The sequence below is a fragment of the Galleria mellonella genome, unplaced genomic scaffold (genome assembly GCF_026898425.1).
Source record: "Galleria mellonella isolate WM207_F2 unplaced genomic scaffold, CSIRO_AGI_GalMel_v1 utg159, whole genome shotgun sequence".
Lineage (NCBI taxonomy): Eukaryota > Metazoa > Arthropoda > Insecta > Lepidoptera > Pyralidae > Galleria > Galleria mellonella.
In genome coordinates, this window is record NW_026442004.1 from 3727376 (window position 1) to 3754997 (window position 27622).

Sequence of the window (27622 nt, forward strand, 5' to 3'; positions counted from 1 at the left end):
GTTTGGAGATATTATGGTTAATAAATAAAAACATTTTTTTTTTTAAAAAAGGACACAAATAGACACAAAATTAAACAAAATTATAATATGTAAAGATCCAAAAGATAAGTATCTTTGCATCTTGTAATTTCCTAATAAATGTAATAAGAGATGAATGTTAGAGATATGACAAGTGGGATGGTCAAATCAAGATCAGAATGGACGGAAAAAAGGCTTTGCCAATCTTAAGTTATTGGAAAAGACTGAAAAAATTATTATCACACTTAATAAAAATTTTAAATACAAAATTACAGTTAAAATTTATTTATACCATAATTTTGTATATGGTTATAAAGTAAAAAAATCAAAATTATAAATCCAATTTCGTATATTATTTTATAATATTCATAAATTACATTTAATAATCATGTTTACACAAGTTAATACAACATTAAAACACGTACTCCAATTTGCTCACGTATTTTTAATGGTAATTTACAAATAAATAATTTATTCTTCACTTGTCGATACATTATCGTTTAGTTACATTTACGTTTCCCTAGAAACTTAGTACGAACACTAATTTCACATTACTTATCTACCTTTAAAACAATTTATCTTCAAATAAATAAATAACTGTTCACTTATCAACATTATTGAACTGTACAAATGTGTGTGTGTGTGTGTGTTTTTTTTTTATACAACTTAGAATGGCAAACAAGCTGACGGCCCACGTGATGGAAAGTGGTAACCGTCGCCTATAGACATGAGCAGTACCATGGACATAACAGAGTATACTGTTTCACCCATGATAGCCCCCATGCGTTGCCATTCCTGAGGACTTGGGTGTTATTCCTCTGTACCCAGTAAATTCACGCCAGTGACAGTATATTAACAATGTATTAACCATACATTCACCTTCAAATAAATATATTACTCATTGCTCCCATCAAAGAGATTCCGTATTAATTTTTTTTTACATCGTAACGTAATGTAACTAATAACATTTTTATTTCCTTTGCAACAGAACCCTTACAGATACATCCAACTATCAAACTAGATTTTAAGACAATAAGTCGTAGAAGTATACTGTGTGAGTAAAAATATTAAAAAAAGAAACCTAAGCGACGCTCATACTCGAGGTACGCGTAGAGTAGGAGCCACATCGTTTAATTACGCTATATCATACTATAAAAGGAAAAATCGGAATCGTTAGCAGTACGTAACGTTGCCCCCTGCGATCTGACCTCACCTCCTCTCAAACACGCGTCAAATACCATAGTCTAATGGATGCCTCTAGTCTAAGCTTCAATAGCCGTCAATGCCAGACAAGGATAGAGGATAGAATCCTTACGATGTATGAGGAGGATTACGTCACAGCTCAATCCACATTATACAATAGATCGAAGTGCACGCTTTTCTGCGCTAATTCTAACTATACACGCAGGGGAGAAAGGGATTGTTAGTAACGGGGTCTAATTGACCCATTGCTAGTAATACACCCTATTAGATCGACCTCCACGCGGTTCCTCTGGAAACCGTCGTGGTTAATTCTAGTGGAATTCGTCACGATGGCCTAACTGATCTGCCTTATCATCCTCACCTGTTATCCTTCACTGGTGCTGGTGGTAGGCGGGGTTTCCATTCCATTATCAACCATTAAAAAAAAACTACACACGCACACACTGCCACATGTATAGACATTACTTATTTCTGTACTTGTGACAATCACAGCCTTTTTGTATGAAGTGTCCGCCGTGTGGTAACACTAAGAATCTCCTCATGTTATGGAATATATTTGTATAAATATTTTGTGAATTAAAAACTTAAAAACAGCTGAACGCGCTGTATTGGCATGGGGGGCTCAAAATAATTTATTGTTTTTCAACCCACGTTTCTGTGGTGAAAAATTTCAATTTCGCTAGTGGAATACTTCCTGCAAAGAATACTCGCGACTTGGATTTCACCCTGTATCATTATTTCAGCCGTCACCCTGTATAATATCATAACAAGTAACATTATCAATTAATGAACCTATTCATGCACATTATAATCATATTATAAATTTTATTAAATTTTGTACAGTTTGCACTAAGTAAATGTTATTAATTTTCTAACGTCAAGTCATTGCCCTGTATTTATAACTCTAAAGCTTAATTTACAATGAAACTAGATTCATATTTTTTTAAATTAATATGTGTAATTAACACTTTAAAGATTATTCTGTTTGTTTATATGTTTATTTATAAAATTAGATGACTAACAAGAACTGTAATATATTGATTTAGTGATTTTTTTTTATTTCAAACAACTTGGCTCTATTTCATATTTTAAAGCATGCAAGCAAATTCTTGATATAATCAACGTCTTGAGACTAGTTTCTTAACATAAATTATGCTTTTAATATAGACATGGTCCTTTGTCAATATATTATTTATTGAATTATTGTACACTTTATTGCAACATTTATATAATAGTTAATACAGCTAATTTTAATGAGAAATGATACGAAAAAGCGGCCTTCTCGCTATCTCTTCTAGACAACCCTTGAGTAGAGGACATTGAAAAAAAGACAAATGGTACGTAGCGCACTATTATATAAATACTAATGTATACAAACATATATATATATATATATATCATACATACAATAGGAGAGAATGACGAAGGAAAATGAAGAGAGAACACAGGAAAATAGTAGAGAAGCGGGTAGTATGATTTAACAGAGGTTTTGAAGCTTGTGGGAGTTGGAGCGAATAGAAGCAAGTAGTGAGTTCCACAGGCGAACTGTCTGAACAGTAAATGATTTTAAATAAAAGGAAGTGGAGTGAGCGGGAAATTTGAGATGGAGGTTGTTGACACTGCGTGAAGTATGGTCATTAGCTTCACTGAGAAACACGAATCGGTCTTTTAGATAATCAGGTTTAAAAGGGTTAAAAATAATCGCTTAAAGGAAAGATAAGATATGTATATCACGACGAAAACAGATAGGGAGCCACTTGTGTTGAGTAGGGAATTGAGAAATGTGATCATATTTGCAAAGAGCTACGAAGAAGAAGAGATAGGAAGCGAATACATAAATTTTGAAGATACTCAAATTTGTTTAATTGCTCTTCAGTGCGGTCTAAATAACAGGATTCGGCATAATCAAATATGGGCAGGAATAAACAGTATGATACATTAAGATATTGTCAAAAAATTATGTCAAAATTTTATCATGAAAGTTATTAAACATATAATCTTAAGTTAGTTTAACTACAGTAAAATATAATTGCCACTAGGCACTCTCATGTACTGTCGAGGTGGGTGGTTGTGTTCATCGAACAGCGCTACTATGTCACCTCTGAGATTCGTCTTCAACCTTGACCGGCATCTGGACCTTTTCTTAGAACAAACCCATACTGTACGGCCAGTCTTCGAATAGGTGTGACCATTGATTAGTATAAGGTCTCTCCCCATTTTGGATCTCACTATTTGATACGATATTCCTGTTTATGAAATATTTCCTATTAGAATTATGACAATACATTCAAAATATAATAGTTCTGTTAGAAAACATTTGGAAAACATATAAAAATAGACAAACATATAAAAAAGATAAAAATAGAAGCAAACAAGCTGACGGATGATGGAAAGTGGTAACCGTCGAGACAAGCAGTACCATGGACATAACAGATTTTACTGTTTCGCCCATGATACCCCCATGCGTTGCTACTGAGGACTCAGATGTTATTCCTCTTTACCCAGTAAATTCACACCAATAAACCGAAACACAGCCATGCAAACACAACTGCTTCACGGTAGAAACACTGACTCTGGTAAAGGAATACATCCTTAATATAGTTCAGTGAGAAAATTATCCAAAGCAGGAAAATGCACAAAAAATATAGAAATCTTTAGTTGTAATACTATAATATATAATTCATTCAGAACATATATAGTTCAGTCACAAAGGTACACAAAATAAGAAATAACCTAGAAAATACATACAAAAATTCAAAAACATTTTTAGTGAACATATATCTTCGTTAACATACATACATACATACATATCTGACGCCTGTCTCCCATTAGGGTACAGAAACAATGGGCCAAACATAACAGTTAAGTATTTATCAATAACATTTATGTTACTGTACGCTGTGTATTCCATCTTAGTTCATAACAATATTATATTACAAATATAAGAGTTAGTCAAGGTATAAGCATATTTAATAGGTAAACATTATTAAAAAACTGAACAATATGAATTAAGTATACAAATAATATACACTTGTGTGGTCCCGACATAGAAAAGGCCACCTCTTCCTTTCTCGTGAGTGTCGTAAGAGGCGACTAAGGGAACTTAATGGTCGAGGGATGTGGAGCAGCGTATCTTTTAAAACATCATCAAAGCCTAACTGCGGTTGTCAATCCGCCTCCTAAGCATAGCTACTACTGGCAAATTCCTCCAAAATGTGTATTTTTTATACAACTTAGAATGGCAAAGAAGCTGACGGCCCACCTGATGGAAAGTGGTAACCGTCGCCTATAAACATGATCGGTACCATGGACATAACAGAGTATACTGTTTCGCCCATGATACCCCTCATGCGTTGCCATTCCTGAGGACTCGGGTGTTATTCCTCTGTACCCAGTAAATTCACGCCAAAAACTTGTATAGAAAAGAGTATAAGATATTTTTAAAACGAAGTATTGATTAAAGAACAAATGAACTCTTTGAAAGTACTCTTTGACTTTCAAATGAAGTGGAAACAATTACCGGGCATAAAGACAGTGTCGTGGAACCGAACACATCCTGTCTATAAGTCAGCATCAGTCAAGAATATACTTCGCTGTTCCGTCTTTAGATATATTCTCTGTAATCTGTGATATAAATAGTCTATTATATTTCTCGTAAAAAGTTTATTAATTACATTGTACTCGCTGATATAAAACGATATAAACATAGGGAAATAATGGTTTAATTCAACTACAAATAAAAATATATTGGTATTATGATAGACATTACCAGTGAGAAAGGTAATGTTACAATCTCAAGTCAACGATAGAAAAACAAACCAGTATTTGTAAAGCGTTTCGTTTACCACATCCGCATAATTAATATTAATAATAAAGGAGTATTCGTAATATTATATTATTACGGTAAACAATACAAACAGTTAATTCATAAAAAGACACTTATGCATATATGTCTATAGAGATTCTTATATCTTCACAAAGTTGCCTTCAGATGTAACAATGTATTTCGGAGGCGCATGTGTGTGATCAGTCCGTTTTTGCAATATATTCCCTTTTTTGCCCAACTTGACATTGGCTTTACAACCGGAACCTTTTTTTGAACAATAATAATGGTTGGAAGTATTTATTTGAGAATAGGTGTATCCTTCTAACATTAATAAATATTTGCCACGTGACGAAGGAATGAATTTATACGTTACTGGAAAAAAACATTAAAAACATGTTTACGAATTTTATAAATGTTTTATATGTCGACTTAATTGTGACTTGAGGGGTATCTTTAATCAATTCAAGGATATGATTACAAATGAAGAAAAACAAATTAAATAAAAGTTCTTTATTTAAAAATACTGAATAATGAAAATAGAATACAAGCGTCAAATTTCATTCAATATTACTTACTAGCCAAAATTTGTTACGATACATAATATATAAGATTATGCACAAAATAAATTGATTTTTTCATAAGTAATACTATTAAACTAAGTAATACTAGTAACTTATTTATAAGTTACTATAAACTCACATATTTTTTTATAATATATAGGGCAAACGAGCATGACATTCAAAATTCAAACGAGCATGACAAGCATCACATCATCATCAGCATTTTTTTTTATACAACTTAGAATGGCAAACAAGCTGACGGCGCATCTGATGTAAAATGGTAACCGACGCCTATAGACATGAGCAGTACCATGGAAATAACAGAGTATACTGTTTCGCCCATGATACCCCCATGCGTTGCCATTCCTGGGAACTCGGGTGTTATTCCTCTGTACCCAGTAAATTTACGCCATATCCCACCCTTAAAACCGAAACACAGCCATGCAAACACAACTTCTTCACGGTTGAAACACCAATGGGACAGAGGTACCCAAACAAACGACTTTTGTACAAAGTCTTCCTCTAGTAAATCATTAGCATCACAATAGTAAGTGGTTACCGCCGCCCATTAGTAGAAAGGCATAAAGTTGCTGGCTTTTTAGAAGGAATATGCTCTTTTCTGGAAGGTTTCAACGTTGTATCTGTACAGTAATACTGAGGCTGGAGTTAGTTGCAGAGTTTGATTATGCCTGGAATAAAGTGTCTACAGAAACGTAAAGTGGAAAATCGGAACTCATCCAGATGGTCCAGAAAGTTAAATAACTTATAGCGAATTGTAGGGTAATGAAATTCAACAGCTGGTATTAATCCGAACAATTCCTCTGAACTCTTCCCATGATATATGCGATAAAAAAATGCAACGAGACGCGTAACTTTTATAAAATTGCGAGTAAAAACTTAGTATTAATAGTTGTATAAAATTAAAATTAAAGCGGTGTACTAACTACGGTATGCCACTTCTTATTCAATAATAAAAAAAAAATATAATGGCAACAATTTGTTTCCATCACGCACCATCACCGTCACATAACCATTCATTAAGCACAAGCGTCACTTACATAATCTCAATTGCATGTGATCGTCTTCTATTCATCAAATACAACCCTAACTTCAGATCCATACAGACGAGACAAGGTTTTGACTTTAAATGTCTATAGGCGACGGATACCATTTTCTATCAGGTGGGCCGTCAGCTTGTTTGGCATTCTTAGTTGTATAAAAAATACACATTTTGGAGGAATAAAAAAAAACATATCCATTTTAACCATAACAGCGTCAGAAAGTTGCTATATGAAATTAATAATAACCTTAAGCTGTCTTACTCCTCTAAGTCTAAACCTATCTAGTGTATTTATTTAACTCTTCATTGCACCAAAAACATGAAAATACACAATGACATATAAACAATTCAAGTGAAATACAGTAGATGTGTATATAAAGGTAAAAAAGGGGACCTGTAGATAGTATTTTGATTCTTGCTTTTTAACCTATTGAGTTTTTGAGTCCTTATAACAAATTCTTAATTAATTTTCACAAATCGCCCATCCGACATAAATACATACTTCGGTGGAGGGTGCGTATGATTAGTATATCGCTCTATTATATTACCGTTGTCGTTCAGTTTCAGATTGGCTTTGCAACCCAATTGTTTCTTTGAACAGTAGAACTTTGAATTCATTTTCGAGTAAGTGTAGTCGTCCAACATAAGTAAATGCTTCCCTCTACGCGTAGGTATCAATTTATATTCTGAAACATAAAGAGAAAATAGACAATAAATATTACTGAAAATAAAATCTGTATCAGGCGTCCAACGGACACGTCTATACAGAGCAACGCGTCCCGAATTACCAAGTGATCTTTTGGGATATGCGCCAAAAGCATAACACCATTAGCGCTATAAAGCTTACAGCACTTTCACGATTAAGACGAATCTAATTACACCAAATTTATTATTCATCATACTGTACATTGCACTTAAAATCCGGATATAACTACTTACACACAAATATTTTACACTCTTTTCTTCAGCAATCTGAAGTACAAAGAATATCTATCTAATCTGGTAAAAAGTAAGTCCTTGATGTCTGCTGGTTTAGGTTTTATTCATTATTCATTTCCATCATCATCATCGTCTTGTTTAAATGAAAATACAAAGGTCATTGAGAAAGGATTTTTCATACTTTCCATGGGAACAGAAAATAGTGATTATCGGAAATGAAGCAACAATGGAACATTAATGTTTAAAATACAATTTATTTCACTTTGATTTTACTACTTCATAACATTTTTAGACTTTGTCATAATCTTGGTAAATTTCAGACATCTCATATCTTTTTTAATAGATCTCATATAATTTTTAAGCCGTGTAGGTCTCGGAATAGGTCACTCCTTCCTTTCCCGTGGGTGTCGTAAGAGGCGACTATTGGCAAACTTCTCCTTATGGAGGGGTTTGCCAATAGTCGCTCCTTTCCCTTCTTCTATTTTTAATTATTTTTTATCGGGTAATCGTGCTTTATTGGAAAACCTCTACCTCATTTGACTGGCCATATCCGTAGCATTTTTGAGCATGAATCTTAATTATATATGACTAGAATATGTAAGAAATAAAACTTGGTTATTCTGATATAATTCACATATTTAGTCACATCATATAATTAAATATACCACCTACGCACAACAATATTGGCATGTTCTATTTATAAGAAACAAATTTAGACACATAAGATGCATGGATAATATTATCTATGACCGGCATATATTATAATGTCTCTTTAAATTTTATTATTATCACAGTATAGATAATAGTACTAAATTATTATTATTAAGCGAGGTAAATATCACTTTCGACAAATAAAACCAAACACAGATCCAAAAATATTTGCACCCTTCACGTCTACTGAGCAATCGAAGCCGTATACAATCTCGGTTACTCCATAAAGGGTAGCAAATATTTTCCTAACAGTCATTTACTAAACAAGCTAAGACTATTAAAACAATTATTTATAACACGGTAAATGTAATAGACAGCAAATGTAGTTAATAAATAAAGAGAACTGAACAAGAGCTAGTCTTTTAAGTAGAGTTAGTCTACAAAAGAACACCGTACAAAATTGTTCGCCAATATCTGTCGAACAAAGAAAAATACTATTAGAACATTAGTATGTATGTTTATACTAAGTATTCTCTCGCTTGATATAACCTTTTGATTAGTTACTTCTTAATAAACTTCATTTTATTTTAATACTTCTGTGCTACTGATGTCACATTCAATTTTAGAATTTTCACTTCAGTTCGATAACTTGAAGTAAGTTCCTCGTGTTGTGAGCATGTATTGCGGCGGCTGATGTGTATGGACATCTTTAATATACAAAATAGCTCCATCATCATTCAATCTCACAGTACTTTTACAGTTCAATGATTTACGCTGAGAACAATAGTAACAATTCTTTGCGTGGTTGTTCTTCGAATACGTGTAACCGTTTACCATCAGTAATTTATTCCCGCGTGCAGTGTCAATAAATTTGTAATGATAGTAATCTGAAATGATAAAATGAATTTATACAAATATTGTTCATTATCATGAAACACAATCACGAGGAATCCTTAAGATGATTAGTGAGCTGTGAAAGAGTTATACTCGTTTAAGGTATGATAGAATCCAAGACAAGAATACCTGTAAAGCAGCAAAGTGACTCATATTGTTTAAATGGCAAAAACTGGAGCAACAACGACTTGGCTATATAACTTAAAGAACTTAAATCCGATGAAAGGTTCTCTAGTGACTACTCAATACATTTGAACGCAGTATGAGGCAACCTTATAACAAATCTTGTGTTAAAATGTCTACCTACATTTATTAATAAAAATCAGACTAACTACTTTAAATATAAATAAAACGTTAAAATTGTTATTATATATCAAATTTGGTAATAAATTATTCTTGTAATGTATATAGAACGCTAATTTATAGTTTAATTAATTTTATATTTATTTATTGTCATGATACTTGAATAAAAAGTAATGAAATTGTACTATGTGCGCCGCTTCACATTACATCTCACCAAATGATCTAAATTCTTGCATTGCGTTTGGATTAGGAATTTCGAGCTCAATTGCAACAATAAAAAAAAAACAGGTTTTTTCCAAAATATAACAACATGGGGTTCTTAAAAAAAATAGGTTTCTTTAGGGCCGGCAACACGCGTGTAATCATCTATCATCAGGTGGGCATATGATTGTTTGCCACCTCAGTGGTATAAAAAAAACAATATGTTTACGCAATATCATATATTTTAATTATTTATTTTATTTATTTACACTTTATTGCACCAAGTAAAAAGAGAAATAACAAATACAGTAAATATTAATGAGAAGTGATACAAAAGGCGGCCTTATCGCTAAGCAATCTCTTCCATACAACCTTTAATAATAAATAGTAATACATAAATATTATCATATACAAACATATATATATATATATATATATATATATATATATATATATATACTTTAGTTTACTTATATGAATATAATAATAAATAATGCATTTGATGCTAGATTATATACTTCCAATCTATAATATTAATTAAATAATTTACAATAAGTTCCTAGAGATGTGATTAAATATTTAGGTGGATCATGTGTGTGAGCATCTTTAATATATACAATGATACCGTCTCTATTTAATTTCACAGCGCTTTTACAATTCAATGATTTACGTTGAGAACAATAATAATAATTATTAGCTTGAGTATTCTTTGAATATGTGTAACCGTTTAACATTAGTAATTTCTTCCCATTTACAGTATCGATAAATTGGTAGTCGTAATAACCTGAAAAAGAAAATAATGATAAAATTTTACTAATTTTACACAATGTTAACAAACAGACTTATCGAGTACAAAATGTAGCATGCGGGGATTGAACACACAAACAGCGGTAAGTAAAGCAGTGTGTTAACACACCATTAATTTCGTTTACATTCTTGTTAATATTATAAATGTGAAAACTTGTTTGTTACTTCTTGGCGCTCCTACTACCAAAATTGCTTTGTGCTTAAGTGAATTAGTAAGTAGTATTGTTTAGTCATAATTATAATAGTAGATAACTTGTTTAAATTTTATGGGATTGACATGTTAAAAAACAAAAATCCCAAATTAAACGTAGATTAAAAAATAAAACTTGTTGGCGCATATCGCTTCATGACACACAACCTACTATCATGAAATTTGACGCACACGTACTATATTCAATGGAGGACATAAGCTACTTTTTATACATTTCAATTAACACAAGCCACGCTGACGAAGTCACAATAACACTTGGTATAACATATATAAAATATATCACTCAGTTGTAGTACTCCAAAAAGAATAGACTCATATTGTACAGATCTCACTTAGATATACTTGTATGTTACGTTTCCTTCAACCCTCATAGTCCAAAATTATGTACATGTATAAATTCAATTTTTTTTTTTTTTGTGAGCTTATTTCACAAAGTATGTGATCATCAATTTTAACTTTGGGAGTCGAGTCATGAGGTTTACATAACTAAGTCATCGATTATGTAAACCTCGTAATAAACCACATAAAAGCTTCAATATTTGCAATTAGTTACATAGACATCAAATGCAAAGAAAGCAACACAACTCAAAAATTGTGATACCTTAATTATATAAATATCTATAGCTAAGCTAAATATCTACTTATTTCTAGATCTTCTCTTTATGCGGTCAAATATTGTTTTTAGTATACGCCTTAAAAACGTGTAAAAAATACTTCGTCTTTGGTAAATTTGCGTAGAGATTATCATGATTTTTATTTCGCGACAATCAATCTTTTATTTACCGATAGTGGCAGTGTAAGCTTTTTTATAATTATGATAATTCTTTTAGCATTAAGGTTTGCTCCAATATGTTGATCTCATGTAAATATCTCATTGTTGAAATAGCCTTTTGTGGAATAATATTATCAGTAATTAAGAGACAAAAATGTAATTAGATATATATATTTATTTATTTTAAAATATACATTATTTATGTACACTGTATATATATATATATATATAGATGAATACGGAATGGAAACTCCGCCTATGGTATATCAGTGAGGGATAGTAGATAAGAATGAAGTTATATTAATTAGCCCATCCTAATGAATTTGCTGGGAATTAACCACGGTGATTACATGGAGGTTGCCGCGTAGTGGTCAACATGAGGCAAATTGCTATACTGGATGACATTAACATCGTTTTAGAGAATTTTCTATCAGTAAAACTGAGATTTTTATTCAAATAAACACAAGTCAAAAACGCTAACTATCAATTAAGTTAGACTTTAAAGTTTGCCGATTTTGACCCATTTTTCTTCAGGAAGAAATGTTCAGTTTCATTGGTAAAACTTCTAATGATCTCAAACAATTTGATTACAACCTGTACATTGCCTGCAGTAGGAATATTGATACATTTAGTTAGACACATTTCTAACAATATACATTCATCACCAAACGTTCCAGTGTTCATTGATATTTACATAATATACTGGATGCATGGACTATTGACTAAATATTAAATACGTTATTAAAATAATCCAAAAGAGGTTGTCATTGTCCATGGGTTTAGATAAAGAATAATTTTAAAACCTAATTATACACTATTCGACATTAAGACTCTTTAGATAGTCATTAAAAAAAATGCTTAATTTTTGAGAATGTTGATTAATACATTGTTACAGGTAGCAATGAATCTGTACATTATATATAGACGTACCTATTTACATAATAAATAAAACAATTATGTTATTTTACATTATTTACATAATAATGTAAAATAACATATAAAAGTACACTATTTTAAAAATCGAGAAAAAGATTTAATAATTACTCGATACAAAGATACATGTTTTATGTTGTTTTCAGTTTAACAAAATTATATATTCCAGTGATATTTAATAAATACAATATCTTCAAATAGAAAATATACTGTGATAATCCAAAATAAAGACATTTGATTTCATATCAATCAATATTTTAACTGAACACCTAGCACGGGGCACAATTTTGGCTATAGTAGAAGTTGTTTATTCTAAGAACAAGGCTTTAACTATAGCATGAAATCAAGCAATTGTTTCATATGTATGAATACTAAATTCAAATTCAAATTCAAAAATCATTTATTCATGTAGGACATTTTAGCCGCTTATGAACGTCAAATTTGTACATTATAATTTTATATTTACCCTACCGTCCAGTTCGGTATATAGATCCAATTGAGAAGAACTGGCAAAAAACTCAATTGAATTACTTTTTTTTTTTTAAAGCCAGTTTATTTACAATGTATATTTATATAGGTGTCTATGTCTAACATTAAATGAAAATTCAGTGCATGAACAACTATTGCCATGCACACTCGTCATTCAAGTAATCGTTTAGTGAGTAATAGGCTTTGCTCAGTAAATATGATTTAACAGATGTTTTGAATTTATTTAAGGGTAATTCCAACATATCCTTTGGTATCTTATTGTAAATTTTTATACCTATTCCCATAAAAGACCTATTAACTTTTTCTAAACGATACTTGGGGACAGCAAGTTTGTCTTTAAATCTAGTATTAATATTATGAATATTGCTGTTTTTTGGAAATAAGTCAAGATTTTTATGAACATATAGTATATTTGAATATATAAATTGAGAAGCAACGGTGAGAATATTTGCCTCTTTGAATTTCTCTCTTAATGAGTCACGACTCTTCATACAGTAGAATCGAACGGCACGTTTTTGTAATATGAATATATTCTTAATATCTGCCGCTTTTCCCCATAGTAATATTCCATAAGAGAGTAAACTATGAAAATAACTAAAATAGACTAATCTAGCAGTATCAGTATCAGTGTACTGTCTAACTTTACGCACGGCAAAAGCTGCTGAACTTAGTTTCGCTGCAAGGCTTTGAATTTGTGCACCCCATTGTGTTTTACTATCTAGTGTGATTCCTAGAAAGACAGTAGATTCTATAAATTCGAGAGATTCGTCATTTAATTTAATATTGCAATTAGTATTAAAACTTTTAGATAGAGAGAAATTAACACATTTTGTTTTTTTAGCGTTTAACATAAGATTGTTAGTTGTAAACCAGTGCAGGAGACGCCGCAAAGCACTATTTACATCGTCATAATTATTAGTCATTCTATTAACTTTAAAAATCAATGAAGTATCGTCTGCAAACAATACTATGCCGCATCTATCCTGCATGGCATATGGGAGATCATTAATGTAAACTAGGAATAAAAATGGACCGAGAATAGATCCTTGAGGTACACCCATTTGCACAAGTGACCCGTCAGACGTAGCGTTGCTAATCTTCACTTTCTGTGATAACTTCACTAGATAGGCATAATGCGCCTACGTTACAAATTGTGAAATATAGCACTAATAGATTGTCTATACCACGTCTTTACAACCACACCGCTCCGAAAGGAAGCAGTAATTCAAATATAAGGTTTTAAAATATTGCAGCGTACTAATTTACGGGTATATTTATTTAAAATCATTAATTATGATATTAAGCGAGTCATCTGTAGATGGTGTTTCTACATATGACAAAATCTCATCAGGATGCTCTTCCTTTATGTGGTTGAATAAAACAGTCCGATCGCTGTCCAGACAAGATACGACCATCGAACATATTTTACATTTATAGTCATTTTCGTCATCAACATCGAAATAAGTTTTCTCGAAATTTTCAGTTTCTGTAATACGAGATATATCATTAAACACAGTGACAAAAGTAAACTAATTCAAATTATAAGCTTGAGAACTCACCAGCTTGTAAAGATTTTTCGCTGGATTTGAACTGGAGTTTTACTGGATTATTATCTTGAGTTTCCTCATATTTTAATATTATAGAATAAGGTTTCTTGTGCCTGAGCGAAATATGACGCCTCAAATTTCCAACACTTTGAGGAAATATAGTTATTATTTTGCCACAGAAAAAACATGCGTAAAGACGATGTTCATCGATAGCTTTGAAGAAATTCCAGATGCACGTTTTATTCTTTCCTAGAAATAAAATGCATATAACGAATAATGAATACTGTGATAACAATGTCACTCGACAAAATAATAATAACGTACGTTTTCCCAATACAGTTTTTTCGCACAATTCCTTTACTTTTTGTTCCAAGTCAGGATTTGATTCTGAAATCAAAGCTAGTTCTATATATTCGTCTAGTGTTTTTGTCTCTGTAGTATTATTTGTATCTGTATTAATTTCTTGTTCAGTTTCGTTTGTATTTTGAATTGTAGGCTCTTCATCTTTCTTAGTTTCCAACTTATTAGATAATGTAAATAAACCAGTGACATTTACGTCAGTATTTACATCAACACTGTCTTCTATGACTGGTTCTGTATGATCATCTTCTTCGCAAATATTTTCTTCAACTATATTTGAAGTTGTAAGATTCTTTTCACTTTTAGTAGGTAGTGCAACTTCATAAATAGTAAATGTAGTAGTATTTTTTTCTTCGTCAAAAATCGGAGGATGTTTGTGTTTAAAATGTCGTTTCATATTGGCTAAACTTCCATTTGACAGACTTAATACACTACCACAAACTAAACATTGATATCTCCTTACATTAATTCTTCTACAATACTTTCTAACCCAACAGAGGGACCTCATTTTATAATTCTTGGAGTTAGATAATGTGTCAAGATTCTTATCACATTGTAAATCAGTATTGTTTGTTTCAGCACTAAAAATGTCTGAATGTTTTGTTTCCATATGAGCTTTTAGATTATTATTTATTTCTGTAGGAACAATTAAAATAAGAGAACAAACATTACACTGATATCTGGAATTTGCTAACTTTTTGAAATATTTTATTAATCCCTCTCCATTAGATGCTGCAAAAAATAAGATTAATACATAACAATGTTAGATTAACATTACGTCATTTTAAAAATAATTATGTAATTTTTTAGGTTAAAACCTTCTGATAGAAAATAATGTATAATCTCTTAATAAAATTAACAATAAATAATATGGGTTGTACTCATATAAATATTCTAGATCAGTTTTCATAAGGAATTAAACAATATCAAATAATTTAATAGCAAAATAACATACCCCGTGTAAGATATGTCTGGCTTTTGTAATTTTCATAGGCAATTGGATGTTTGACCCGTAGATGTCTAGCCATGTTCATGCATATATCTACTCCGCAAAGTAGACAACGCTGACGTCTCTTTGTTATTGATTTAAAGTATTTCCACAATTGACTAATGTTCTTTCCTGTTTAACAAATTAAACTGTCAGATAAATATTCGGTAGTAATTGGTAGTAACTAATTTAAAACACACATATACAGCGAACGCTCTATCTATATAAGCAACCTCTCTATAAGCAACATTCTTTATATTTTATTTGTTTTACTCAGCTTAGTAAGTAAAAGAAATATGTAAAAATATTATCCAGACGATAAGTATTTTTATACTCCTTTTCCCCCTATAAGTAACTTTTGCCAATAAGATTTTTTTTATTACAATTGGTTTAAATGAATTGCTTATATATAGAGCATTCACTGTAATGATTATTAAATAAATATACAATTATAATAATAAATAAAATAATGAAAGAAATAATTAGATACTACATTATCATGAACATATTATAATCGTTTTATTATTATATACTTGAGATATAATATGTAAATGTCAATAAAGGAATAAGATAATAAATCACGGTTTTAAGCATGATACTTTATTATACACTAAATATTTTATATTATTAATACTTATATTAAACACTATAAAATAATTACATTTCAAAACAAATCTTATATTAAATAAATTATAAAACAACGCATTTCACAGCAGAGTTCCTCATTTTCGACAAAATAAGATCATTATCATTGCACTTGTAGAAAATAGTTATACAAAAGCTATACACTACATACTTGCAAACGTATAATAAAAATATGTAAGCAATTTTTAGTTGATTGCATTAATATACACGTTAAATGCTTAAAAATCTCTAAAAATGCTTTCTTTACCATGATAAAGTACCTTACGATTTCTAGATTTATTTGAGCCAATAGAACTTTCACGCAAGATATTATTAATCATTATAATAATAATATACTTATTATTACATAATAAAAATATAAATACGATAATTTACATTAAGTTTTACGAAATTTGATCATACTTATCATTTCAATACCGCTTTGTCTACCTTTATAAAAGGAAAATTTTCGAAACATCTATATAAAAGGAGCTAACTATCGGGTTTCTACCGTGAAGCAGTTGTTTGAATAGCTGTTTCGATTTGAAGAGTGGGATATGGCAGTGAACTTCCAGGGTACAGAGGAATAACACCTGAGCCTTCAGGAATGGTAACGCATGGGTATTATGGGAAAAACAATACTCTGTTATGTCCATGGTACTGCTCATGTCTTGTTCATAGTTACCACTTTCCATCAGGTGGGCCGTTAGCTTTTTTGCCATTCTAAGTTGCATAAAAAAATGTCTTGTGAGATATCTATATGAAATAACAGTAACTCGTTTAGTTAATATTAAGCCTGGTAACGCCTCATTGAATACAAGATACAACACAATAACATACGCAAAAGAGAGGAGAAAGGATTGTTGGTAAAGGATTGGCAACCCCATTGCTGACAATGTTTCCTAGCAGGTCGTTCTCGATGCGATTCCCCCTAGAAAACATCGTAGTTAGTCTTGATGAATTCGAACGATGGATCCACTGAACTGCTATCATCCTTCATTGGTGCCTCGCCAGTATATTGTAAATAGCTCAGGCAAATTTACCAATTATCTTCAAATAAAAGAACGTACAGCAAAATAGCTTTTAATACTTACTCCTGTTACTTTCCACTGACGGAAGCATTAATCTAATTTGTATAAAAAATGTTCTGTGAAATCATTTAAATGAAAGGATTACCATGTGATGCGACACATATGGTTTCATTAAAACACTCACCACAGATGTTTAAAATACTAATGATATAACTTACGATCAATGACATTTTTATGACTTCACACTGCTTTACAGTCATTCCAATTTTATTTATAAATAAAAAAGGCATTTTTTTGTCTAATCACACTATTGTTATTCTGGAGAATGGATTTAAAATTACTTATGTCTCACTAAGCATAATCGGATTTGTTGTGGCAAAGGAAAACCCCGCCTTCGTCTTTAAGAGTAAATTGGGGTGTTAACAATATTAAACAGCACAAGAGTTAACTCCGTCGGTTATAAACAGATTTGGATAATTCTTTTTTTATCTGAAAGGATAATATACTTATAGATTGGTCCCGTAGAAATTTTTCTAACAAAGTCGATTCAATATCTCAGTTTTTACATCGAAATGTCTCGAGCCACAATCGAAGATTTTGTTTTTATAGAACGCAATCTCTAATTGTTTTTAATATCATCACTCTATAAATATATATTTATTAAAATTATAAATTATGTGTATAGTAAGAGAAAGGTCTGTTGTTGAAAAAGTTCATATACTTGTATATGAACGTAAATTTTTTTTCTAAGTATGTGGCTGAGCAATATAATGCGATCGCAGTCTACATAAATTATGATAGTGAAACATAATTTACATTTCTATTACCCTTCTTCGTCAATGTCAAAATAAGTTTTAGTAACAACATCAGTATCTGAAATAGAAGATAAGTTATTAAACATTGGCATGACAATAATAATGTAAATTAAGAAAACCCACCTGAGTTTAAACACATATCTTTAGATTATTTTATAACCTGACCTTTTGCATGAGCTTTCTCACATTTCAATATTATTACGTAGTTTCTTATATGTAGCCGAAATGACATGTCAGGTTTAAAACCTTTTTTAAGATTTTGCTACAAAACAAACATGCGTAAAGACGATGTTCATCTAAAGCTATGAAGAATATTCAAAAATTTTTACATATACATGTATACCGCGAATTTTATGAACTTACTATCTTTGTCGTTTTTACATCTGTTTCCACTTCATCCAGAAGTTATATTCAGGAGGTGTACTGCACTTTGCATCACAGCGTTTCGTCTCGCACGGGGTACGTGTGAAATTCTAGAAAATTCCAAACACGTTTCATTCCCTCTTGGAATTTAAAAAAAAACTAAATAGAAATAGTCTCCTACATAACATGTCTTACCATGCAAAATATTACAACAATAAACTTACGAGTCCATAATACAGGATTTTCACACAATTTCTTTACTTTTTCTCTATATCAGAACTTGTCCCTGAAATTAAGCTATTTTTTTATATTCTTTTACTATTTTTGAATTAGTGACATATTTTTCTATATCGATTTCACAATTATGTAGTTTCAACTGTATTCTACGATGAAGAAACTACTGTTCTATTTAACGTCTTTAATAACTGCTTCATTTATTATTATTTACACCACCACGTTCTTCTATAACTTGTTCAGTATCTTCTTTTTCTTCGCATCTATTTTCATTAGCTGTATTTGAATATTTGACAGAAATTATATCACTTTCAACAAGGAGAGAATTTTTTTTTTTTTGTTAGTCTTCTTAATATTTGTTTCTTGTTTATAATTTGAACAATGCTTTAACTTAAAAAAGCTATTCATATTTCTTATATCTCTTTTAAGTAGTTCAAATAATTGCTACAAACTAGACACAGATATTTTGTTATCATTAATTTTCTACAATATTTTCGCACTCAACTTTGATACTTCATCATCTTTTTGTTTGAAGGTCCAATTATGAAGCACAAAAATCAGTACAGTCTACATTATTATATCACTATTAACATCAACTCTTCTACAACTCGTAAGTTCTTCTTCGCACTTATTTTTATTATTCATATTTAACATATCCAAAGTTTTTTCACTCTTAAAAAGATGAAAAATTTCGTTCATTATGTATAATTTGTCTTTAAGTGTACAAATAGCACTTTTTCTATATTTTCTTTTTTTTAATCTAAAATGTGTATGTTATATTGTCTTTTGTAGAATATTTCCTTATCCAACATCGATACTTCTTGTATACAATCTATAATAAAACATGCAACGTTTCTTGTATGTAAATATGTATTAAAACACAGATTATATATGAGCATATAATATACATGTTATTTATACTTATTCACATGAACAAATGTGTTAGTTACATCTACTTTACAGTAAGTTCCTCGAGATGTAATCACATATTTCGGTGGGTCATGTTTATGGGGTCCTTTCACCACAACAACACTACCGTTTCTATTTAACATCACAGAACTTTTGCAGTTCAATGAGATACGTTGGGAACAGTAGTAGTAATTATGTAAATGGCTACCCTTTGAATATGTGTAACCATTCACCATTAGCAGTGTGTACCCACGTGAAGTTACAATAAACTTGTATTCACGATCAACTGAAATAAAATAAATTACAGAATGAAATCAAATCAAGATCCTTTTAAAGTAATATTATAGCAATGAAAATAAATTTTCGGTGACCTAAAGTCAAGGAATGAAAAAAATCGTTTGGTATAATTTTATAGTATCAAAACAATAGAAGTCATATAGTGTGATACACTATGCAAAGCTTACCGCTTTGCATAATGGAAGTTCGGTTAGGTCAATTTAGAAAAATAACTTTTCTAAATTGGTTTGACTTTGAGTGATCTGGATTGTACCTAGTTTCCCATAACACTGGATATCCCGGCTTGAGGACCAGGTGAATAGTGTGATTGTGTAGCACCATATGTCTTGTTGTTCTTCGACGCACGTTGGTTTAAAAAAAGTCTTGTGCGATGCCGCACTGCTACCCCCGACGTCAGCTAGCACCGGGCGCTGGTACGCCCAGACGTCGACCTATCCCACCCAAAACGGCCCCCTATACACAGTGAGTGTACAAGACAGAGCCCTAAACGGGTCTCTGTCGACGACGCAGACATTGACTGTGACGAAGGACCAGGTGCGATGCGATAACCCGACGACACAGTAACTCGACGATAATGACAAGATGACGACACGATGAAGACATGAAGACGACATGATAACTAGTAATGGAGAAGACCGGTAACGTATCTGAAGGGTGAACGATGACGATGAATGAAACGATGAATTCGAAGGATCTTGCGATAGTGAGGCGAGATACTAGCTTGCTGTGTCCTTCTATTTCGTTCGGTTGCGAGTGCAATTGCGAAATCAGTGGTCAACGGTACGCTGTCGTTTCACACCCTTCTAGAGAGGCAGGGGAAACTCTCCCGGGGCTTTTTGGCCCCCTTCAAGTTGTGTCGTCGCCGCGCCGCGCTACTACCGACTCAGTCATGTGGCTCGCTCTGCGTGGTCTTCGTCTGCCGGGTGAGACCCCGAGGCCTGGCAAACTGCCAGCGTATGAGCGAGTCATATGGCACTATTGCCTATTGTTTATAACTGACCTGCGGACCAGTAGCAAACTAGTGACCTCACCCCTTCTATCAAATTCTTTTATTTTTCAAACATCTATACAAGTGGTAACATAGGACTTAAGGCTACCTATAATGAACATTAGGCATCCTTTCTGCGCGCTGTTTTTCGAACAATTAACGAATGATCGATAAAAAACGCGATTCGCGACTTTTATATGACCCCGCTCTCCTACACCCTCATATGAATATAGCGAGCGGGACGCCGTGGGTCATCATTATGATGTCGGATGCCGCGTATGGCACATTACAATGTTATACTATCTATTTCTAGATTTCTAAAGGATGCCTATGTTTTGTTCTATCTATTGTATCTTTTTAGCACCTATTTTGTGCAAAAAAGATAAAATAGATCCAAGATCCTATTATGACCTATATTTCTATCGTGACCATTTTCTTATTTTCTATAGGAATTATACTATCTAGACACTATTTTATGCCCTAGCCTACATTCTATAACACATATTATACTATTTAGCTATCTATACGGCCCTACCTGCCTATTTTAACTATTTATGGGGTATTAAAAAACCGTAAGAAAAATGCTTTATTTCTCTTACTAATAACTATAGACAATGGTTATTTCTATCATTAATCGATACAATTATATGTTTATTTTCTATTAACAATTATATTTTAACTATAATGAAAAAATAGAAGTTTAAACAGTTTTCTATAAAACTATTCAAAATTACAACTTAGTCGCTCTAAAGTTGGCTAATCGACGAATTACAATCATTCACAAATTAAAGCGAAAATGTCCATCTCTTTCCATTAATTAACACTATAGATCAATGTTTTTTAACACTATCCTATGAACTATTTTGAAAACTATTTAAATATCATTATTTACACTATAAATAAGGTAATCGTCCGGAACAAGTTCTGCGTCTGTTTTAGCATAGCATCATTTGTCAGACTTGAAATTACATTCTGAACCAAGCGAGTGATGTTCTGTGTATATTTACCACCATATTCATATATACATTATATAACAAATTAGTTTCATAACATTTAAATAACAGTTTCACGTTTAAATTTCTACAGTTTATTTCAACAGAACTTAATGAACAGGTAACAAAATTTTGTTGAATTTACCACAGAAACACTCTCTCTCTAAATTAAATCAGTAACAGATAAAAATATTCAATCAATTAATCAATACTTTATTAGTACCACTATTGGACATTAGATGACCGTCTTTTTTTTTTGTACAACTTAGAATAGCAAACAAGCTGACGGCCCACCTGATGGAAAGTGGTAACCGTCGCCTATAGTCGTCTTATTACTGGATCAATTTGTTGATTATTAAAATTTTCATTAAATGCTAATGAAATAAACTAAAGGTACTATTGTACTGCATGCAACAGTTTTACAACACCAAAATGGTGTCTACTCTGCGCGATGATGCAATGAATCTAGTATGATAATTTTATTTCATGGTATAAACGTAACATCAAACTGGAACCGTGAAAGCATTGATGCTGATGGGGGCGTGATTTCAGAGATATTGTAAATTTCAATAAAAGATTTGTTTCATAAAATTAATTTCCCTGTTCAAAATTTATTTCATGGATAATGTAAAAATTGTAAATCATGTTTTGATAACAATACGATATGATATTTTAAAAATTCTTAGCGATAAGGCCGCCTTTTGTATCATTTTTCATTACAATTAATTATTTTATATTATTTTATAATTGGTGTAATAAAGTATAAAATAAATAAATAACATAAATTCGATAAAATTTGCAAGATTATTCATCAATTAAATTTAAAAATATTATTATATACAATAGCATACATGTTATTTACGCTTATTAACACGAACAAATGTGTTAGTTACATCTACTTTACAGTAAGTTCCTCGAGATGTAATCACATATTTCGGTGGGTCATGTTTATGGGGTCCTTTCACTACAACAATACTACCGTTTCCGTTTAACTTCACAGAACTTTTGCAGTTTAATGAAATACGTTGGGAACAGTAGTAGTAATTATGAGCATGGCTGCCCTTCGAATATGTGTAACCGTCCACCATAAGCAGTGTGTTTCCACGTGAAGTTACAATGAACTTGTACTCACGATCAACTGAAATAAAATAAATTACAGAATGAATACAAATACAGTGAAAATTAATTCCTTATCACTACAATTGGTACTTTTAAAGGAGTGTTCTACTAGTAACTACCAATTTAACAACGTCTATGACACAGTGGTAGGTGCACCACTTTGTGTAATGAGGCCCCCATTCGATTCTCCGTGGGGGAAATTTAAGAAATGAACTACTAAACTCGGCTCTGAGTGTTCTAGGTTGTGCCTGATTTTCTACAACACAAGGAATCTTAGCTAGAGGATCACGCAATTCGTGTGATTATGTGCCACTTTATGTCTTATCGTTCTTAGAGCCATATTTTAAAAGAAAAATAAAAATTTCATTAGTAAAACACTTTTTAAAAGAATCCAAATGTATTCACTCATCTCACTGTATCTCACTGTTTTACAAATCTGCTTCGTCTAGCAATACAACTCCTCATGTCAACTTTCACAAATTGTGATGATGTCTTTCCGTTATCACCCACGAGGGTAATAGGGAATACTCATTATGTATTTTATATAATTAACATGCGTACCTCCTTATACAGTACATACAGACTCTGTGGTTCCATTCCATAACCGTTCTAACCTTAGTCCAAAGTACTCATTCCTACCAGTCATCCAACGAACACACCGAGAAAAAGAATTGGATCTCGAATCATCATGTAATCGTTCGAGACATACCAAAAGCGTCGAAACACTGGTTATTTCTTACACTGTGTCCCAACGAGACATTGATTGCACTGATGTGTGTGTTCCCAAAAGCAGGAGTATTAGGCTAATATCTTCCTAAAAAAACCCATAAGAGATCATTAGCCTAATATTACAACGCTGACCAGGATAAAATTAATAAAGGCTCTTACAATTAAATAATGGTAATTTATTAAATATATTCGTATACTTTTCATATATTATAGTAAAGAAATATGATATCTAATAAATTTTAAACAAAAATTAATAATAACATCAATAAATTATAAACAAACTTTAAAAAGAATATATACACTAATAATTGTTTCGTAAACAAAGGAAGCAGGTTAGTTTACACTAATAATACATTATAACTAAATTTTAATGTACAGATTAATTTCTAAAATTTAACAAAATGAAATATAATTTATAAAAAAAAAACACTATATTTAAGCATATAAATAAGAAAATATTTAACACATAAAAATCATATGTGAAGTTTACTTGCAGCATTTATAGAATACTGCAAAAGGCGAAAAAGATTTGAAATATTGTGTATAGGTTCTATTTAACATATTTCTTTTTTCAATAAATGTACATATTACATACAATTTGCAGCTAACCAAAATACCACAGATATTATTTAATTGTAAAGTTTGTCTCAGCTTACAATATTATAAATACTTTTTATGGCACACATAACAACTTACCCCATACTTAATAATAAAATAACAATAATTGTATTTAACAAACAAATAAAATTCTGAGTACAATAAAGAATAAATAGACATTTAAAATATGCCAAAATATCATAAATTGGTAACATCGTTTGCTTTGAAATATCACCTAATATAAAAAAATATAATATTCACAATAAGTTATTTTAGCAACAGTCGATAAATACATCTAACTACACTTATAGGAACTATAGTCATATCATAGACATGTTAAAATTGTTTTATTATAAAAAACCTTATAAAGCTTTAACACTTAATCAAAATCATTAATTTCTCACTAAAAATTGCTGTTTTATTTATTTATTATACTATTTACGAACTAAGGTAGCTTGACATTTTCCCAATTCGCTCGCTTAAGAAGCAACTCCGCTTTTACACCGTTCTAGTGGTATTCGCTATTATAGTAGGCTATTACTTATCTTTGAATTCGTATTATGCAGCACCTTATTGTAATTTAAATTTAACAACAATTTCATAGACACTATCTAGTCTATGAATGTTTATTATTATCAGATACCTTGTAAAAAAGAGTTTTTTTTAATGTTGATAATGAAATGGTAAATCCGCCAGCGCTATCGATATACGCTGATGAGACAACCGTGAGGGATGATAGGTGACGATGAAAGCAGATCAGCTAGCCCATCGTGAAGAATTCCACTAGAAATAACGATGATGATCTTCAGGGGAAACGCGTGGAGGTCGACCTGACAGGGTGTATTGCTAGCAAAGGGTCAGCTAGACTGCATTATAAAGAAACATACGAAAAATCTTCCTCTTTATAATATTAATATATAATAAATTTAAATCTTCAGGCCTGATGTCTCGTAGTCGGTCGCGTGTATAAATAATAAAAATATTTTATTAAAGATGGTGGGAAAAAGTACAAGTATTTCAAATAATATGATATAGTCGATATAATTGAAATTACATGAAGAAGTCGCAACACAAACAGTAAATTGTTAAAATATTCTCTCTTTTCAATAGCATTCTTTCGTTAGTGATTCCAAAAGCGTTTTTTTAGCGATCTCTGATTCACTTTTATAAACATCTGGATGTTTGCTTTTAATGTGACGCTTCATGTTGCTAAACAAGCCGTCGGGCATTCGCAAAACAACACCACAGATAACACAAGCGAACATCATGTCGCCAGCGCGTCTGCAATACTTTTTTGTCCAACACCTCCTTTCTGACTGTTTGTTTTGCTCTTTTATTACACCTAGAAGCAAAAGAAAGTTTTATTAAATAGAGTGTAGGGAGAAGTATATAGAGAGACCCATTTAACCCAGGTCAGTTTCAAATGAGAAATATCGATTACAGAATTAAGTAATCAAGCCCAAAATAATGTTTCACAAACATAAAGCATGCTGCGGTTGCCTCTAAACGTAAGAACAGTTAACCCACATACACTAGTGAATTGTATGAAATGCTTCACTGTATTTATGTTGGTGATCCTACAAATAAATAAAAAGAACTATATGTGACAGCAAAATTAATTTGCCTATCTTGAAAAATTAGACGATTACTATTTTCCATCGAGTGGAGCTTTTGAATTTAAAGCAACCCAAACATTATGTAATAATTATACTATCACTAATAGTTTTCATAGAGACCTATCAACACAAAAACACATACCCGCAAAAGTGGTTGCTTTTCTAGTTGCTTCCATTTCATCAAAGGAACTCGGATGTTTTATCCTTAAATGTCTAATCATGTTTTTCTTCATAACCGTTCCGCATAATTTGCAACGCACCGACTTATATCGTAATTCCTCAAAGTAATTCCAAACAGGACTTCTCTTTCCTATCAAATGAAAAGAATAATTTACTTGGAAGTAACAGAATTAATCTTTGAAATTGTATTTAGAATTTTATTCACACTGTTACTTTGTTAATTTCATCAATGCACTTCACAGGAAAGTATTTCTGCATAAACATTGTTTTACCATTCTCGACTAGATCTCTGATATCGTTAGTGTCATAATCATTTATTACCAGATGAACCGCATGCAAGCTTACCGTCCTTTCACGTAAAGAAAAAATTCAAAAATTAACAACTCTAATTTATTATATAAGCACATTGTTCTTTTAATATTGTATTTTTAAACATATTGAGAACAACAATATTGTACATGTTACACACACTACAATTTAATTCGCACAATTGGAGTTAATTGGTTTCAGTTAGGTGTCAATTAAACAATTCATAATCGCAAAAGTAACAATTACAACCTGTTTCCATGTGAACTGATAAACAGTGAATCTATTTGCCAATTCCATAGAAGATATAAGAGTAGAACACAATTCTTTATTTCTTGCTGACTTTAATGTACTGCCCCGATGGAGACACAATATAAACTGGTGGATTATGTATATGGTTTATGTTTGCAAAAACAATATTTCCATCCTTTCCCAACTTGACACGTGATCTGCAACCTCGGTCTTTTTTCGAGCAATAGAAATTTGACGAATTCAAGTGTTGAGAAAAAGTGTATCCATTCAACATCAGCAATTTCTTCCCTTTAGGTGTTGGGATAAATTGAATGCAATCTGAAAATAAATGCTTCACATTTAAGCTTTAAGATTTCATTTTTAAAAATACTTTTATCAGAGTATTCACCCCAATTGGAGATACGCCACGTTTCAATTAAAAAAAAGCATTAAAGTCTGCTTATCATTTTGTTTGTTAAAAACAGTATAAAGCAAGACTTTCTAAGGTTTTATTACGCTATTTATTTGAATCGTTCAGAAATATTTAAAATTATTTCGCTTTTAAAATTTAACGTTTCAGACATCGTTAGGTATAAACCACAATATAAAGGGGTACTTAACTAAACCTTTTTGTGTTGGTATAAAATAAATATTAATGGTCTGCAATAATATTTTATTATTATCAAATTATTGTAATCATTATTAAACAACAAATTGTTGTATTGTTGATATTAGCCTGTGTTGTATAAATGGCACATCAAAAATGTTTTGTGTTGCTTTAATTACTTACAAAATTTACTTATTAGGATACACACAAATACAAAGTTGG

The 27622-nt window shown here is 31.3% G+C and overlaps 2 protein-coding genes across 2 annotated transcripts; both read right to left on the minus strand.

Moving 5' to 3' along the window:
• Window positions 1-11605: 11605 nt before the first annotated feature.
• Window positions 11606-16326, minus strand: LOC113518765 (uncharacterized). The gene is made up of 4 exons (XM_026903743.3): window positions 15730-16326; window positions 14739-15506; window positions 14427-14663; window positions 11606-14353 (listed from the first exon to the last, which is right to left on the minus strand). Exons 1-4 carry the CDS (start codon window positions 15806-15808, stop codon window positions 14142-14144), a joined length of 1296 nt encoding a protein of 431 aa, XP_026759544.2. The 5' UTR covers window positions 15809-16326; the 3' UTR covers window positions 11606-14141.
• A 7867-nt stretch (window positions 16327-24193) lies between these two features.
• LOC116412635 (uncharacterized) lies at window positions 24194-27329 on the minus strand. The gene is made up of 3 exons (XM_052892535.1): window positions 26815-27329; window positions 26219-26386; window positions 24194-25802 (listed from the first exon to the last, which is right to left on the minus strand). The coding sequence occupies exons 1-3, from the start codon at window positions 26822-26824 to the stop codon at window positions 25564-25566; spliced, it is 417 nt and encodes a 138-aa protein (XP_052748495.1). The 5' UTR covers window positions 26825-27329; the 3' UTR covers window positions 24194-25563.
• Between the last annotated feature and the right edge of the window lie 293 nt (window positions 27330-27622).

Bases quoted from the DNA above. Each gene is read 5' to 3' on its own strand.
- LOC113518765 (XM_026903743.3), bottom strand. From the start codon at position 15,808: ATGAACATGGCTAGACATCTACGGGTCAAACATCCAATTGCCTATGAA. The intron at 15,507-15,729 runs GTATGTTATTTT...TATTTTTTGCAG, and splicing joins CCAGACATATCTTACACGGG to CATCTAATGGAGAGGGATTA. The intron at 14,664-14,738 runs GTACGTTATTAT...TTTTATTTCTAG, and splicing joins AAAAACTGTATTGGGAAAAC to GAAAGAATAAAACGTGCATC.
- LOC116412635 (XM_052892535.1), bottom strand. The intron at 25,803-26,218 runs GTATGTGTTTTT...TTTTGCTTCTAG, and splicing joins AAAAGCAACCACTTTTGCGG to GTGTAATAAAAGAGCAAAAC.